A 17,505-nucleotide genomic window follows, 5' to 3' on the forward strand; every position below is an offset into this window, starting at 1 on the left:
TATTTAGACTTCCAGAAGGCATTTGACAAGGTGCCACATAAAAGGTTACCGCACAAGATTAAAGTTCACGGGGTTGGGGGTAATATATTTGCATGGATAGAGGATTTGGCTAACGAACAGAAAACAGAGTCGGAATAAATGGCCCATTCTCGGGTTGGCAATCAGTAACTAGTGGGGTGCCATTGGGATCGGTGCTGGGACTCCAACTCTTTATTATATATATTAACGACTTGGAAGAAGGGACCGAGCGTAACGTTTGCTGACGATATAAAGATGGGAGGAAAAGCAATGTGTGAGGACACAAAAAATCTGCAAAAGGACATAGACAAGCTAAGTAAGTGGGCAAAAATTTGGCAGATGGAGTATAATGTTGGAAAGTGAGAGGTAATGCACTTTGATTTTTTTTCTGCCAAAGAGCAAGTTATTATTTAAAAGGAAAAAGATTGCAAAGTGCTGCAGTGCAGCTGGACCTGGGGGTACTTGTGCATGATACACAAAAGGATAGTATGCAGGTACAGCAAGTGATCAGGAAGGTTAATGAATCTTGGCCTTTATTGCAAAGGGGATGGAGTATAAAAGCAGGGAAGTCTTGCTACAGTTATACAGGGTATTGGTGAGGCCATACCTGGAATACTGCGTGCAGTTTTGGTTTTCGTATTTACGAAAGGATATACTTGCTTTGGAGGCAGTTCAGAGAAGGTTACTAGGTTGATTCCGGAGATGGGGTTGACCCTCTACTCATTGGAATTCAGAAGATTGAGGGGTGATCTTATCGAAACATATAAGATTATAAGGGGGGCTTGACAAGGTGGATGCAGAGAGAATGTTTCCATTGATGGGGGAGATTAGAACTAGGGGGCATAGTCTTAGAATAAGGGGCCACCATTTAAAACTGAGATGAGGAGAAATTTCTTTTCTCAGAGGGTTGTAGATCTGTGGAATTCGCTGCATCAGAAAGCCGTGGAAGCTGGGACATTGAATAAATTTGAGAGATAAACAGTTTCTTAACCAATAAGTGGTCACATCTGTCAACAGTTGCAGTTACAGTAGGGATCAATCATACTGTAGTGGTGCTACTCTCCAGATTGGGACAGTTTTAAAACTGACACCTTGAACTGGTCAGATGGCGTTAATTTGTTCGCTGTATCAGAAAGCCATGGAAGCTGGGACATTGAATAAATTTGAGAGATAAACAGTTTCTTAACCAATAAGGGAATAAGGGGTTATGGGAGCAGGCAGGGAAGTGGACCCGAGTCCACGATTGGATCAGCCAAGGTAGTATTAAATGGCGGAGCAGGCCATATGGCCTACTCCTGCTCCTATTTCTTATATTCTTATAAGTATCATAGTTCTTTTCTGGAACAAAATGTAATTACTTTCTTTTTAAAAAAAAACATTGACTTTTAATTTTCCTCATCATCATCTCTTATGTGTTAGCCTGTTCTAGCCATTCTTCTTCTGGTAATCTTTTCCCCCTTACTTTTAGTTACTCATTTTACTTGTCTCTCTGTTGCTTTTACTTTATTACCTTCATACTTTCCATGTCTTCATGCACAAACTTTACAGAAATCAGTCATGTTTAAAAAAAATTCCGTTATACAAAACTAATTTTAGAATTAACACGGACATGCAAATCTTTACTGCACAGCTAATCTGTGCACCAGTATATATTACTGGGAAAATAGTTGCAAATAATTTTGGTCACATCTGTCAATAGTTGCAGTTACAGTAGGAATCAATCATACTGTAGTGGTGCTACTCTCCAGATTGGGACAGTTTTAAAACTGACACCTTGAACTGGTCAGATGGCGTTAAATTTGTTCACTGCTACATACCAATAGCCTCTCAGTTGAGCACTACATCTGGGCATGGAAACCAACAGAAAAACAGGCAGCTATTGCAACTGGATAGTTTACACTAGTGGGACATTTGTCTATCCCATGCACAATTGAGTGTATCTTTATCTTGGGGCAGTGACTTTAAGGCTTAGAAATCTAGGTATACTTTATTTTACTATGTTCTACAATTAATTTAACTGGAAAAATATATTTGTCGCTGAACTATTGCAAGGCCAGTACAGTTTTATGTAGCATACCTTAGTCATTAAATACCACTGTCTTATCAAGTCTTTCAAACATTACAAAGCACTTCACAACCAATTAATTATTTTTCAAGTGCATTCACTGTAATATAGGTAACTGCAGCAGCCATTTTGTACACAGCAAGGTCTCAAAACAAGTATGGCAAATGACTGGTTAATTTGTTTTAGTGTCTTTGGCTGAGGGAAGAAGGCTGATCCTGATCAGACCACCAGAGAATTCTTCAAATAGTGCCATGGGAAAGTTTTACCAAAACAGATATGACTTTGATTTAACATCTCACCCAAAAAATGGCACCTTATGACAATGCAGCACTGCTCAGCACTGCAGCAACATGAGCGCCGAGATTATGTGCCCAATTTTTCAACTGGGGCTTGAACCAACAACCTTCTGGCTTAAAGGCTAGCAATGAAGCCAAGTCAATACAGTGACCATGGCCAAACTTGTCATGGTATTCATAATCTTTAGCTAATTCAGGGACTTAGATTCATATTCAAATTAAGGTTAGTATTCAGCAGCCAAAAATGTTCTGCAGGTAAAATGGAAAGCCAGCTACCTGTATTAATAGGCAATGAAGGGAGCAATGGCGTGAAGAATAATGTGCGCGCAACTGGGAATTGGATTTAGATGGCTTCTTACTACTTGACAAGACATCCAGATTTCATCCATGATCTGTATGTGTAGGCACATTCCTGAGAGTGCATATAGTGGAATTAGGAGGATGGAGGGGGGTGGGGAGGGAGAGAGAAAAGCGAGGGAGAGAGAAAAAGCACAGAACAGCAGTCTCAGAATGAGCACCAGTCAAGGCACCCTCAGGTAGTATCTTCTATGTGGGCATACCAGTGGTGTAAACCTGGCTGCGATATGTTTGAGTGATATGTCTTCAAGCACAGAACCATGTGGACCATGTCAATGATGGGGCAGTAATGCAGCAGATCTTAATTAGCCTCACCGTTTCATTGTGACTAAATAGGATTTATCTTGGGGAAAAGAGGTAGGGAAAAATTATATTCAGAACAGCTGTCTGATGGATTAATTAATCTTGCACCTGTCTAATTCAGACCCTGAAACTTGTCAGTTTTCTGTTGTCAATGGTTTGGTTCCAGAGCCTTCTGAATATAGTACTAGTTTTTAATCGAGAGTCCAGTACAAATACCAAGACACTTTCTTGGTATTGGCAATCTGGCAAGTAGGTAGAGCTTGATCAAAAAAGGTCAGCCATTATGTGGGAGTAAAAATTTAGACAAGGGTATTGTCCTGTGTTTCTTGAAGAATTGCTTCCAATCCCAGTGAGAATGAGGAAAAAAAGCAAATTTATGTAATGACAATTTAGCATTTTCCAAATGTGGGTATAAATCATTCAATCCAAAACCAGCTATTTCAAACTAAGATGCGCTTTGAATTTATGGAAAATACCGATTAAGACCGATAGCAATAGGAAATATCTTCTTGTAACACGGTGATTTGGAACCTAAGAATTGATACGAGTTTGACTTTTCATTGAGAAATTTCCAAAAATTAAAAAATACCTGAATTCTGAATCAAACACTGACAGTGCTGTTCAATTTCACTGTGGACTAACCAGCATGTAACAAATTGAAAAGTAACAACATTGGTATGAGTGATACAAAGGTCACAAAAAGGGAAAGTCACTTAATGGGATGATGCCATGGTCTATCAGAGGGAAAGGCCCCAAATTATCACAAGAGCTATTAGACATATTCTGGTGATACTATGATCATCTGTAATATGTTCACGTGAATTTACCTGGATCAAGTGATTATTTCTAATGTTACTTTTAACTAAGCAGCACTTTCCAAAAACATTTCTACAGCACCCTTCGATAGCAAAATTGCATTGGATAACAAAACTGAAAAATAATAGGGATGTACACCTAATGAATTCTGTACTGCATATTTTCTTATAAATATGTGCTCAATCTACAACAGAAATGGTAAAACTTCCTGATTAAATGGAAGTCCAGGCCCTTCAAAAGGAATGTAAACCACAATTAAAATTTTCAACGAACAAAAACACTTTTTACAACAAAATCAAATGTGTGCACAGTACTGTACCACTCGCGTCGATAAAACTTTTCACAAACGTTAATCTTCACTGTCAAATTTTTTTTTTATTTTTTAAAAAGATCACCTAATAGTATCAGAGCCAAAGCAGACTCCAGTCGCCTGGTTAAGCAAGAATCCCAAACAGATTTTGGAAATAATCTTCTCTTACTGTAGCTAAGCAACTGGGTGTTGGACTGCAGAACATCAGTGCCAACATGTGTCTTTTTTTAAAGCAAATATCTTCACTGGTAACATTTCAGAAATCTCCACTTTTAGTTAATAAGGGAAGAGAGGACATTAGCTTAGTTTTTCCAGTTTGCCTTGAGAAAAAGTGCTGAGTGTTGAAAGGAAACCAGTCTTGTATTCACCCTCTTTTGAACATGGTCCTTTGGAGCAAGGCATTTTGCAGGTAATGAGTTGCACCATATACTGATGTTTCAGAACATTAACATGGAAAAAATTGAGACCCAAAGCCCGGTAGTTTCATAACGTATGTTCTAATTGCCATGGCGGGATGCATAATTTCTGATGGCGAACAGTCATTTCCCCTCTTCTTTTAACTGATAAGCAATGTCAATGGGTTACAAGTACTGCACACCCCTTTGATTTCACCAAGTTCAAAATATTTTAATTTCCACCAGCAATCTGTTCATGAATTTGAGATGCATACTATAAATGACAACCGTTTTTAAATGGTTGTCAGTTGTCAATATACTGACAATAATGAAAAGATCCTGTGCAGTATTTCACGTTGCTAAGACGTTCCAAAGAGTATCTGGAACAAATTAAGACCCAAATGAGGTTTCCACAAGTCCAACAAGAGCTGCTGTTTGTCAGAATTATACTTTATAAAGCAATTTTTAAATTAGAGGTCACTCACCTTCATAGAATGAACAGTTACATCACACAGCGAGCACAAATGAGGGAACATTGTTGGCAAGAAACCATGGTAATCGTTTATGTTGCTCAGTGAAGGAGATCCTCGCTTTCTCTCAAAAAGGGACCTTTCTTGCCCACGGGAAGGAGAGGGCCCCATTTTTCCATAATCAGAATCATATTTATACATTGGCTCAGACATGCGCATATCGTCTCTACGAAAGTCATCACCTCTTAACCGTTCAGGCTCATAGTCCTTCCTGTCATAATATCGAGAACTCGACTCTCGAGAAGAACCATGGTCATAATTGACCACTGGGTCAGCGTCAGGATCTCGACCTTCAAAATTACTCCGAAAGCGCCTTTCTTCCTCCCATTCACTACGGGAGGTTCTGAAGGAACGATCTTCCCGAGGAGAACTGTCACCTCTGCTGTAATTCAAAGATGTTCCATCGTCATTTCTTTTTCTTTTAAGCTGCATAAGAATGTCTGGCAAGGATTCAGGAGTAAGTTTGTCCTCAGGATAGCGGCTCAGTTCATCCAAGTCCCTGGATGAAAGGCCAAAGGTAGCTAATATATTACTGGCCCTGTCCGCATCAATACGTTTCTGAACAGCAAGTGAGGGTTGATTACGACTGCCTACATCAAACAAGGAAGGCAAACCACTGCTGGATCGAGAGGGCCCACCACCAGAAGACATTAAATTTTGGTGTCCTTGTCCCACACCTTGTAGGCCCACTGCCTGACCCCGTCCAAAATTCATATAGCCACCCATTCGTGCACCCTGGTTCATTCTCCCAAGATTTGCATGGACATTTGCAGACTGGGCTGCAGGAAAGAATCCAACATTATGACTGTCTTTCTTCATACCACGACCGTGATCCTGCTGGGCTCTACCCAATGACATTCTGGCACAAGAGAGTGTCTAGTTCAAAACTGGCAAGAGCAGGATAAAATAATTCTTCAGCGGTTAGCAGATGGCTCTGTAGAAAGCTGTTTCACTATCTAACTTCGTCTAACAGGTGGCTGACGCGAATAATGGCACAGATTCCTCAGAGAACTTTGCCAGGCTGAAAAGTTAAAACAAAAATGTTAGATCAAGGATCTCGAGGCCTCTAAAGGACCATGCACCTGGATCCATCTTCAAAGTCAGAAGTCCAAAACTGGTCTGTAGAAAGACAGTTTAAACAACAAGATCGAATGCAACATTTCACAGTTGCATGCAAAATCCAATGCAGTGGGATAATTTCTTTGTACTCTATACAACCTCTTAACGAGAAACGATAAGAATCTCAAAAGGCATGTCAGTAGGAAAACATGGCCAATGCCAACATCAAAAATGGTAACTGGCCACCAAACTGTTTCAAGTAAACAAGATATTTCCAACCTAAGTTTATAGGATATCTAAGCCATTTTGAAGATTGCTTATAAATTTATTGTAACACTTTAGAAAAACACTTTTGTAAAATATTAAGATATTGTAACCATCCCCAGAAAGGGAAGTAATGCAATGGATTGGATGTGTTGTAAGCCACTGAAAAAGAAAGAGGTTGTGTGTGTTATAGCACTCATTTCAGACTTTGATAGTGAATAATTTTTACTAAAGGACCTACAAGTGATTTAATGATTCATCCTGCAAGGACATGTCTCTTGAACATATTGTTCAGTAAGTAGGCAGCAATCTAAATTAACTGGTAACAAAAAAAGTGTGCACAGAATTCAAGGTATACACAGTAGGGGAATAAAGCCAACAAGTCTTAAAACAGCAACTGGCTAGCAAGGAATAGCTGCAAGTGCTGAAATGTAACTACTGTGCATCCAACCCAAATTAGAACTGTTTGTTGGATAACTGCATTTGTGACACTGTTGATGGCCAGCACATTTCGTCTTTGTCACCAATTGCTCACCTTACAAGCGAGTGTTTGCCCCATGAATTTCTTGTACCAGCTGAAAGTTATATATGGAAATGTAACAAAAACTTTACCCATCCTACAAGTTGTCTGAAATGAAAACCTTACCTCTGCAGGGGTTTTGAAAACCAACCCAAAATTTCAAGATCAAACAACACATCCTACCTTGCTGATCCGTGTTCTTAAACACCAAGTGCATATGTACCAAAAAGATGGTTGATAAGGCAATGAGACACAACCAGCTGTGTATATTTTTCTGGACCATTGCCAAAACATCAAAAGATCTGAATCCAAACACCATCAAAACTGTAAGTCTTTTGCACTGTTCTTCAGAGCAAGGCACCTTGGCATGATGTGGGAAATATTTGTATTAAAGTGTACATTCTTGGATGCTTCGGCACACTCTCTGGTGCTAGAAATGTTATTTAAAAAAACATTTCAGGGATTAAAGTCATGGAATGTTGAAATTGGCTGTACTGCAAACAGTAGGCTCCGAATCTGCTGAACGACGTTTCTACCAGCTGAGACAATAGGGAAGATTGGATCCATTCTGTCTTTCAAACATGATATCACAACATGGTGGCTACCTATTATACACAATATTACAATAGTCAAAAAAGCTTTAAGCAAGACTTACCTGCCACAGGACCAGTTGTACCACTAGATTATCAATGAAGAAAAGTGAAATTTTATAATTTGCCTACCAAGATTGCATGTGTGACTGGAAATAACTTTAGAACACTTATCAAGTGCCAGTCAAGTGACCAATACAGAATGCAATTCAGATTTATTTTTAAGTCAAGAGAGACAATTAGTGGGATGGCTCTTTTCAAGTGCTTGCGGAAGTTCGATCAAGCCTGTTTGGGGAAGTATAGAGCAAGATCCTCACTCTGCACATCTTTTCAAGTTAAAAAGATTACATAATAACAATTTTAAACATTAAGTTTACATACATTATATTTCATTTTTTTCTAAGCAAAATTATGCTCAGATGGGTTAGAAGCAAACTATGAATTGAGCATCAATTTTCAGGACAAGTATCTCTTTTATTAAAAATCTGTGAAATCCTCAGCTACAAATAAAATGTTCTTCTGGAAAGCTACATCAAAATGTCTACGTTCCAAGAAACAGATTTCCTGAAAAGTGCAATAAAATTATTCATGTTGCCCAACTGTCATTTAATTTAGTTCATAATTATTTTCCTTGTAAGCGCAGTACTTGTTACTTCATGTACGTGATGAATGAGAACATTCCAGTTGTTGTGGGTATGAATGTCGCAACGAACTGGGGATAATCCCCTTTTCATCATTAAGAACATTTTTGGGAGGGAATTGAAAGTACTTTCAATTTAATTTTTTGGCACCCACCAAGTTTGTTGAAAACAAATTCTCATTTTGTTTATTACCCCTAGGGAAATGAAACTATGTTTATCGATTGCTCAGACCCTTCTGGTGATGTGTCAAAGCATTATAGCAGATCTCGCATTTACAAGAAAGCCATTGATGTGGGGGTGAATCTACCAAGTGTCTTTCCCTATGGGAGCAGTTATTCAGATCTAGGAGACCAAGTGCAATGTCAACTTCATTTTCCACAGGAAAATATCCATTGTCCATGTTAGCAGAGCAGCTCCCCTCCAAAAAGAATTAAAAAGGCAGATCTCTGGCAAGTTCTCAAAATTGATAATATATACATTTTTAACAGGTTAATGGTATGGGCTGTTCTACACAAAAAGGCCTATTCCCACATTATCTAGAACTAAAGTAGTTGATTGGTGATTGGAACCTTGTTTTTGGGGGATGCATACACATGGGCACATAAAATGTTTATTATATGTAATAAATGTTTTGTATATGCATGAATGAAGGGTTCCTTATGTGCTGATTGTCAGATTGCAAAACCAGCCATGACAGTTCCTATTATGTGCGCCCGTCTACAAAACTGGGAATGACAATAGCACCAGAGAAATATTCCAACCCGACTTCAGAACAGCAATGGATAATATTTGTATCCTAACCTCCAGTGGCACCAAGACAAGCACAAAAAACTAATCATTCTTCAATCCTGTCTACCACTGACCAGTCTTCACATTCCAGAACCTACAGTGCCCATGCAATACCAAAGATCAACTAGGCAAAATAAACAGTATGTGGTCAAACAGCTATAATGAAAGAAAACTTACATGTATACATAGACATTTTGTACACAGGAAAATCCCAATTACCAGTATCTATTTTTGGTAGTGTTGGTTGAAGAAGAAACATTTGCCAGGACACCAGAAGTCCTTGCTCTTCTTCAAAGGGGTATGAGTAAGAAGTTTGCAGATGACACTAAAATAGGCTGTATGGTAGATAATGAAGAAGAAAGCTGCAGACTGCAGGAAAATATCAATGTACTGGTCAGGTGGGCACAACAGTGGCAAATGGAATTCAATCCAGGTAAGTGTGAGGTAATGCATTTGGGGAGGTCTAACAAGGCAAGGGAATACACATTAAAATGGTATGACACTGAAAAGGGACCTTGGAATGCAGGTCCACAGATCCCTGAAGGCAGCAGGCCAGGTAGATAAAGTGGTTAAGGCAGCATATGGAATACTTGACATTATAAGTTGAGGCATAGAATACAAGAGCAAGGACGTTATGCTTGAACTGTATAAAATACTGGTTAGGCCACAGCTGGAGTACCGTGTTCAGTTCTGGTCACCACATTACAGGGAAAGATGTGATTGCATTGGAAAGGGTGCAGAGGAGATTTACAAGAATATTGCGTGGACTGGAGAATTTTGGATATGAGGAAAGATTGGAGATGCTGGGTCTGTTTTCTTTGGAACAGAGGAGGCTGAGGGGAGACCTGATTGAGGTGCATAAAATTATGAGGGGCCTTGATAGAGTGGATAGGAAGGACCTGTTTCCCTTGGCAGAGGGGTCAACAACCAGGGGGCATACATTTAAAGTAATTGGGGGGGGGAGGGAGGGTTAGAGGAGATATGAGGGGAAATGTCTTCACCCAGAGGGTGGTGGGGGTCTGGAACTCACTGCCTGAAAGGGTGGTAGAGGCAGAAGCCCTCACCACATTTAAACGATATTTGGATGTGCACTTAAAGTGCCGTAACCTACAGGACTACGGACAAAGCTGGAAAGTGGGATTAGGCTGGATAGCTCTTGGTTGGTCGGCGCGGACACGATGGGCTGAAATGGCCTCCTTCTGTGCTGTAAACTTCTATGATTCTATAAAGTAGACCCGCAACATCCTCCTGAACCACTGGAACAGGCAGATGGAGCCTGCCTCAGTTCAGTGTCGCATGTGAAAAATCCCCCATGCCCTGCACTTGACCATTAGCTTAGATTACATATCAAAGTCAAAGTCATGAGGTGGACTTGAACCCACAACTTCATTGGAGGTGAGAGTGCCACCACCAAGCCAAGTTGAAAATTTTTCAATGCCATTTTCTCATCCAACTATTTCTTACTCTTTTTTCTCCCAACCATAGAAACATAGAAAATAGGTGTAGGAGTAGGCCATTTGGCCCTTCGAGCCTGCACTGCCATTCAATAAGATCATGGCTGTTCATTCCCTCAGTACTCCTTTCCTGCTTTCTCTCCATACCCCTTAACCTCCTTAGCCGTAAGGGCCATATCTAACTCCCTCTTGAATATATCCAATGAACTGGCATCAACAACTCTCTGCGGCAGGGAATTCCATAGGTTAACAACTCTCAGTGAAGAAGTTTCTCCTTATCTCGGTCCTAAATGGCCTACCCCTTATCCTAAGACTGTGTCCCCTGGTTCTAGACTTCCCCATCATCGGGAACATTCTTCCCGCATCTAACTTGTCCAGTCCCGTCAGAATCTTATACATTTCTATGAGATCCCCTCTCATCCTTCTAAACTCCAGTGAATAAAGGCCCAGTTGATCCAGTCTCTCTTCATATGACAGCCCAGCCATCCCTGGAATCAGTCTGGTGAACCTTTGCTGCACTCCCTCAATAGCAAGAACATCCTTCCTCAGATTAGGAGGCCAAAACTGAACACAATATTCCAGGTGAGGTCTCACTAAGGCCCTGTACAACTGCAGTAAGACCTCCCTGCTCCTATACTCAAATCCCCTAGCTATGAAGGCCAACATACCATTTGCCTTCTTCACCACCTGCTGTACCTGCATGCCCACTTTCAGTGACTGATGAACCATGACACCCAGGTCTCGTTGCACCTCTCCTTTTCCTAATCTGCCGCCATCCAGATAATATTCTGCCTTCGTGTTTTTGCCCCCAAAATGGATAACCTCACATTTATCCACATTATACTGCATCTGCCATGCATTTGCCCATTCACCTAACCTGTCCAAGTCACCACGCAGCCTCTTGGCGTCCTCCTCACAGCTCACACCGCCACCTAGTTTAGTGTCATCCGCAAACTTGGAGATATTACACTCAATTCCTTCATCTAAATCGTTAATGTATATTGGAAAGAGCTGAGGTCCCAGCACTGAGCCCTGAGGCACTCCACTAGTCACTGCCTGCCATTCTGAAAAGGACCCGCTTATCCCGTCTACCCTAACCAGCTTTAAGATAAAAATCTCTCATTTTTGTCATCTCTACATCAATATTTAACCTGAATATAGATCACTGCTCTCTATCACTAAGAAAATTGAAGTAGAGAGTTTGAAAAATCCAATGTAAACTATAACTACCAACTAAGACAATACTTGTATCTTCTTATAACATCCCATTAGGACTGTTGAAACTATTACTTACACATACACAACCAGGCCGAAATTGCAACTTTATTGGCCGACCTTCTGTTTGCTTCCCCTGCACCACATGTAGGTTTTTCTTTTTAAAAGAAAACTTTAAGATCCAACATTTTTTTTAAACTCATTATATGGCAACGCATAGTTAGGCCACAAGGATGACTATAAAATGTCAACTCAGATTGCTTGCAGAAATTGCAAAAGAACTCCAGAAAGTTCCCGGACCCCTTTCCAGCATACAGCCACCCACATTTGTTCATGTAATAGTAATTTCAAAAACATTGTATCACCGTTTCTCTATTTTTAGCAAACGGGTAATAAAGTAATAATTTCTAAAAACTAAATTCTGCACTACATGTTGGATCAAAAGTTGGAGCATGGAATTTCTCCAATTAAAAATTTAACCTAGGATATTGTACCATCCTAATCCACGCTCAGGTACATCACTGTCTGTGGATTATCAAAGAAACTATGGGTAAGTGAATCAATATACCAGTTACAAAGAAACACACAATTCCCCTAGCTTTAGATAGAATTCCTTTCATGCTTGCCAATTGTAATATGTAACAAAACACAAGACTTGGCCTCTGATTTTCCTTTTGAGTCGAAAGAAAGCAGATTTTTCCCCACTTGGCATGCATTGAAGGTGGAAGGCACCAAGATCAGGAATTCCTTGTCTCGGCAATGAAGTACAGACTATTCCAAAAAAAATTGTATTTTTAAAAAATATATCATTTTCCATAATGATGTTGGAAGTGTGAAATGATGCATTTTGGAAGAAAAAATGAGTGGCAGCAATATAAACCAAATAGTATAATTTTAAAGGGGGGTGCAGAAACAGAGGCCTGCAGGTTTTACATATAAATATTTGAAGGTGGCAGGATAAGTTAATATGGCTATTAAAAAAGGATACCATAGCTTTATAAATATAGACATAGAATACAAAAGCAAAGAAGTTATGCTGACCGTTTATAAAATCACTGGTTCAGCATCAGCATCCAATTCATGACACCACTTTTGGAAGGGCTTGTAGAGCAGATTCTCTAGAATGATACCGGGGCTAAAAGGGTTAAATTACGACGACAGATTGCATAGACTCGGCCTGACCCGCTGAGATTTCCAGCATTTTGTTTTTATTGCATTGACTAGGCTTGTATTTCCTTAAATATAGAAGATTAAAGGGGTGGTCTAATTGAGGTATTTAAGATCAAAGGAGTTGATCGATAAACTATTTCCACCAATGAGGGAGTCCAAAAGGAACATAACCTTAAAATTAGAGCTAGGCTGTTCAGGGTGATATCAAAAAGCACTTCTTCAAAGGATAGTAGAAAACTGGGACCTTCTCCCCAAAATGCTGCTGATGCTAGGTCAACTGGAAAATTCAGAAACTACTAAGATTTTTTAGACAAGGATATTAACGATTACAGACCAAGGTGGGTAAATGTAGTTTAGATAAAGATCAGCTATGATCTAATTAAATGGAAGAGCAGGCTCAAGGAGTTGAATGGCCTACTCCCGTTCCTATGTTCCTTGGAGAGGGCGCAGAAGAGTATTTACCAGAATGGTACCAGGGATGAGGGACTTCAGTTATGCGGAGAGGCCAGAGCAGCTGGGATAGTTCTCCCTAGAGCAGAGGGTTGGGGAGGGGGGGGGGGGGAGATTTAAAAGAGGTGTTCAAAATGATGAGGTCTTTTGTTATAGATGAGGAGAAACTGTTTCCACTGGCAGAAGGATCAGTAACAAGAGGACACAGATTTAAGGTAATTGGGTTTAACCATTATTTAAGCAAAGCTAAACTGTACTAAAATGTGTCATTCAAACTCAAAGAACAGCAAAATATGAAACCAGAAAGTAAATTTATGAATCTATTGACAAAAGTCTATCCCCACCATTACAATGTAGTGTAATTCTCAAGCATGAGAGAAAATGGCGGAATGAATAGAAGTGAGCAAATTTGCACTTCATGCAAGAAACCTTATGTGGAGAACTCCAAAACTTCTGAATCTTCTTCCCCCTGGGCTTGGCTTATTTCTCCCTCACCAACATCAATCTTTCAGCCCCTCTTCTCACAATAAATTTTAGTCACCTCCACACTTTGTAGTCCCTTTATAGTGCCAATGGGAGTTATCAATTCTTCATTGCTAAGCTTCTCTCCAAATCCTTGTCAGCATCCTCAAAATTTCATCACTGTCCAAAATCTTCTTGTATGAACCATGACCTGTTTCTCTCTACAGTCCCTCAAATATCTTACTCCACCTTTCCTTGTAACAAATTTCTCTAGTTGCTCATTAACCCTTCCGTTTCAGTTCTTTATTTACCCACCTCCTCTTGATTTTAGTATTGATCTGTTCACCTTCCACTTGTGTACAGTGCTTATTTTTTTCTGCCCCTAGTTTCTTTTTCCCTTTTTCTCCCCTCTTTTACCAATTTCCTCTCCTCATGATGCTGATTTGCTGGGATTTGTGCCTGCCCTCAAGTACCTCATCGGAGTCGCAAATTATTCTTGAGAGTCTGGATAGTAAGTGTCAACGGGTAATTTGGCTGTGGAGAGCATCACAGACAAGTCTTTTCCTCACCGAGCATTTATCTATGGTCACTTGGCAACAGGGGTTATTGAATAGCAATTAAGAGTTGAAACCTTGACTAGTGTGCCACTTTGGGTGATGAGGCCGACTGTAGCATTTGTCATCTCACCATGGGCTAGGAATTCATACCTAGGACTTTCTGGTATGTATGGCCAAACACTACAACTTCACCATTACATTATCAAAGGAACCAACACTTTATGCCTCATTTCCCTCTTTAAAAAAAAAAAATCTCCTCCTGTCTCCTCGAGCTTTATTATCCCTCTGCTCTTCCCTCATATCCACTTGCTGTTTTTTTATTTTACATAGAATAAACACAGGCCATTCGACCAAACTAGTCTGTGCTGGTGTTTATACATCGTACAACCATTTTTTATTGCCTTTTGCTTAATTGCCTCTTTCCTATCCTGTTCTCTATCTTGTTTCTTATCCACTTCCAATCTTCATTTGCCTTGCCGTTTCCTTTTTCTCACTCTTCTTCGCAAAGGCAAAATATTGACCTGGTTAGGAGGTAGTGGGGATAATGCGTGTGTACTCAAATTGGAAGGAATTGACTATTAATGTCCCACAAGGATCTGTGCTGGGGCCTCAACTATTCACTACATTAATTAATGACTTATAGACAACACAATAGAGAATCATATATCCGAGTTTGCCGATGACACAATGATTGGTGGTATAGTAAGTAGTGTGGACGGGAGCATATTATTATGAGATAGATCAAGTGAGTGGGCAAAAATGTGGCAGATAGATTTCAACGCAGGCAAGTGTGAGGTCATCCCTTTTGGGCCAGAAAATGGATAGATCAGAGTATTATTTAAATGGTGAAAAGCTAGGAATCGTGGAAGTCCAAAGAGATGTGAGTCCATGTAAACAGACACTAAAATGTAGGAGTCAGGTACAAAAAGATAACTAAGAAGCCTTGATAACTAGAGTGCTAGAACATAAACGGGGAGAACGTTTTGCTACAGTTATACAAGGCCCTAGTTAGACCACATCTGGTGTACTGTGTACAGTTCTGGGCACCACACATCAGAAAGAATATATTGGCCTTGGAAGGCATGCAGTGCTGATTCAGCAGAATGTTACCAGGGCTCCAGGGGGTTAAATTATGAGGCGAGATTACATAAAGGCCTGTGTTCCCTGGAATATAAAATATTAAAACGGGGATTTGATTGAAGTTTTTAGGGTTTTGAAAAGAATAGAATTGAAAAGTAGGGAATTTAGGCTAAACCTGTATCACACCTTGGTTAGACCACACTTAACAGTACTGCATACAGTTCTGGTCACCATATTATAAAAGGAATATAGAGGCATTGGACAGGGTACAGAGAAGATTTACAAGGATGATACCAGAAATGCAAGGGTAATTATATCAGGAAAGGATGAACAGTGTGAGTCTCTTTTCTCTTGAAAACAGGTTGAGGGGTGACCTAATAGAGATCTTGAAAATTATGAAAAGTTTTGATAGAGTGGTTACAGAGAGTGTTTCCATTGCGGGGAAGAGCATAACTAGAGTTCAACAACATAAGATAGTCACCAAGAAATCCAATAGGGAATTCAAAAGAAAATTCTTAATCTAAAGAGTGGTTAGAATGTGGAACTCGCTACGACAGGGAGTGGTTGAAGTAAATAGCATTTAAGGGGAGGCTCGACAAGCATATGACGGAGAAGGAAATATAGGGGAAATGCAGATAGATTTAGATGAGGAAAAATGGAAGGATGCCGAGTGGAGCATATACGCCGGCATTGTCCGGTTGGGACGAATAGCCTGTTTCCGTGCCGTATAAGCTATGTAGAGAGAAACATTTCCACTGGTGGAGAGAGAGAGTGGGGGGGGGGGGGAACGAGAGGAGGGGCGGCGGGGGAACGAGAGGAGGGGCGGCGGGGGAACGAGAGGAGGGGCGGCGGGGGAGACGAGGAGAGGGGCGGCGGGGGAGACGAGGAGAGGGGCGGCGGGGAGACGAGGAGAGGGGCGGCGGGGGAGACGAGGAGAGGGGCGGCGGGGGAGACGAGGAGAGGGGCGGCGGGGGAGACGAGGAGAGGGGCGGCGGGGGAGACGAGGAGAGGGGCGGCGGGGGAGACGAGGAGAGGGGCGGCGGGGGAGACGAGGAGAGGGGCGGCGGGGGAGACGAGGAGAGGGGCGGCGGGGGAGACGAGGAGAGGGGCGGCGGGGGAGACGAGGAGAGGGGCGGCGGGGGAGACGAGGAGAGGGGCGGCGGGGGAGACGAGGAGAGGGGCGGCGGGGGAGACGAGGAGAGGGGCGGCGGGGGAGACGAGGAGAGGGGCGGCGGGGGAGACGAGGAGAGGGGCGGCGGGGGAGACGAGGAGAGGGGCGGCGGGGGAGACGAGGAGAGGGGCGGCGGGGGAGACGAGGAGAGGGGCGGCGGGGGAGACGAGGAGAGGGGCGGCGGGGGAGACGAGGAGAGGGGCGGCGGGGGGAGACGAGGAGAGGGGCGGCGGGGGAGACGAGGAGAGGGGCGGCGGGGGAGACGAGGAGAGGGGCGGCGGGGGAGACGAGGAGAGGGGCGGCGGGGGAGACGAGGAGAGGGGCGGCGGGGGAGACGAGGAGAGGGGCGGCGGGGGAGACGAGGAGAGGGGCGGCGGGGGAGACGAGGAGAGGGGCGGCGGGGGAGACGAGGAGAGGGGCGGCGGGGGAGACGAGGAGAGGGGCGGCGGGGGAGACGAGGAGAGGGGCGGCGGGGGAGACGAGGAGAGGGGCGGCGGGGGAGACGAGGAGAGGGGCGGCGGGGGAGACGAGGAGAGGGGCGGCGGGGGAGACGAGGAGAGGGGCGGCGGGGGAGACGAGGAGAGGGGCGGCGGGGGAGACGAGGAGAGGGGCGGCGGGGGAGACGAGGAGAGGGGCGGCGGGGGAGACGAGGAGAGGGGCGGCGGGGGAGACGAGGAGAGGGGCGGCGGGGGAGACGAGGAGAGGGGCGGCGGGGGAGACGAGGAGAGGGGCGGCGGGGGAGACGAGGAGAGGGGCGGCGGGGGAGACGAGGAGAGGGGCGGCGGGGGAGACGAGGAGAGGGGCGGCGGGGGAGACGAGGAGAGGGGCGGCGGGGGAGACGAGGAGAGGGGCGGCGGGGGAGACGAGGAGAGGGGCGGCGGGGGAGACGAGGAGAGGGGCGGCGGGGGAGACGAGGAGAGGGGCGGCGGGGGAGACGAGGAGAGGGGCGGCGGGGGAGACGAGGAGAGGGGCGGCGGGGGAGACGAGGAGAGG

The 17,505-nt window shown here is 43.0% G+C and overlaps 1 protein-coding gene across 4 annotated transcripts in view; it reads right to left on the reverse strand.

Annotated features, from left to right (window-relative positions):
• Positions 1 to 17,505, reverse strand: part of LOC139262959 (matrin-3-like) — a 74,143-nt gene that overhangs the window by 45,182 nt on the left and 11,456 nt on the right. For all 4 annotated transcript variants that reach the window (XM_070878341.1, XM_070878343.1, XM_070878340.1 and 1 more), the window contains exon 2: positions 5,046 to 6,111. In XM_070878341.1, coding sequence (XP_070734442.1) covers positions 5,046 to 5,948 — 903 coding nt within the window. In that variant the 5' untranslated portion in view covers positions 5,949 to 6,111. The remainder of the gene's footprint in view (positions 1 to 5,045; positions 6,112 to 17,505) is intronic.

The sequence above is a fragment of the Pristiophorus japonicus genome, chromosome 4 (genome assembly GCF_044704955.1).
Source record: "Pristiophorus japonicus isolate sPriJap1 chromosome 4, sPriJap1.hap1, whole genome shotgun sequence".
NCBI lineage: Eukaryota > Metazoa > Chordata > Chondrichthyes > Pristiophoridae > Pristiophorus > Pristiophorus japonicus.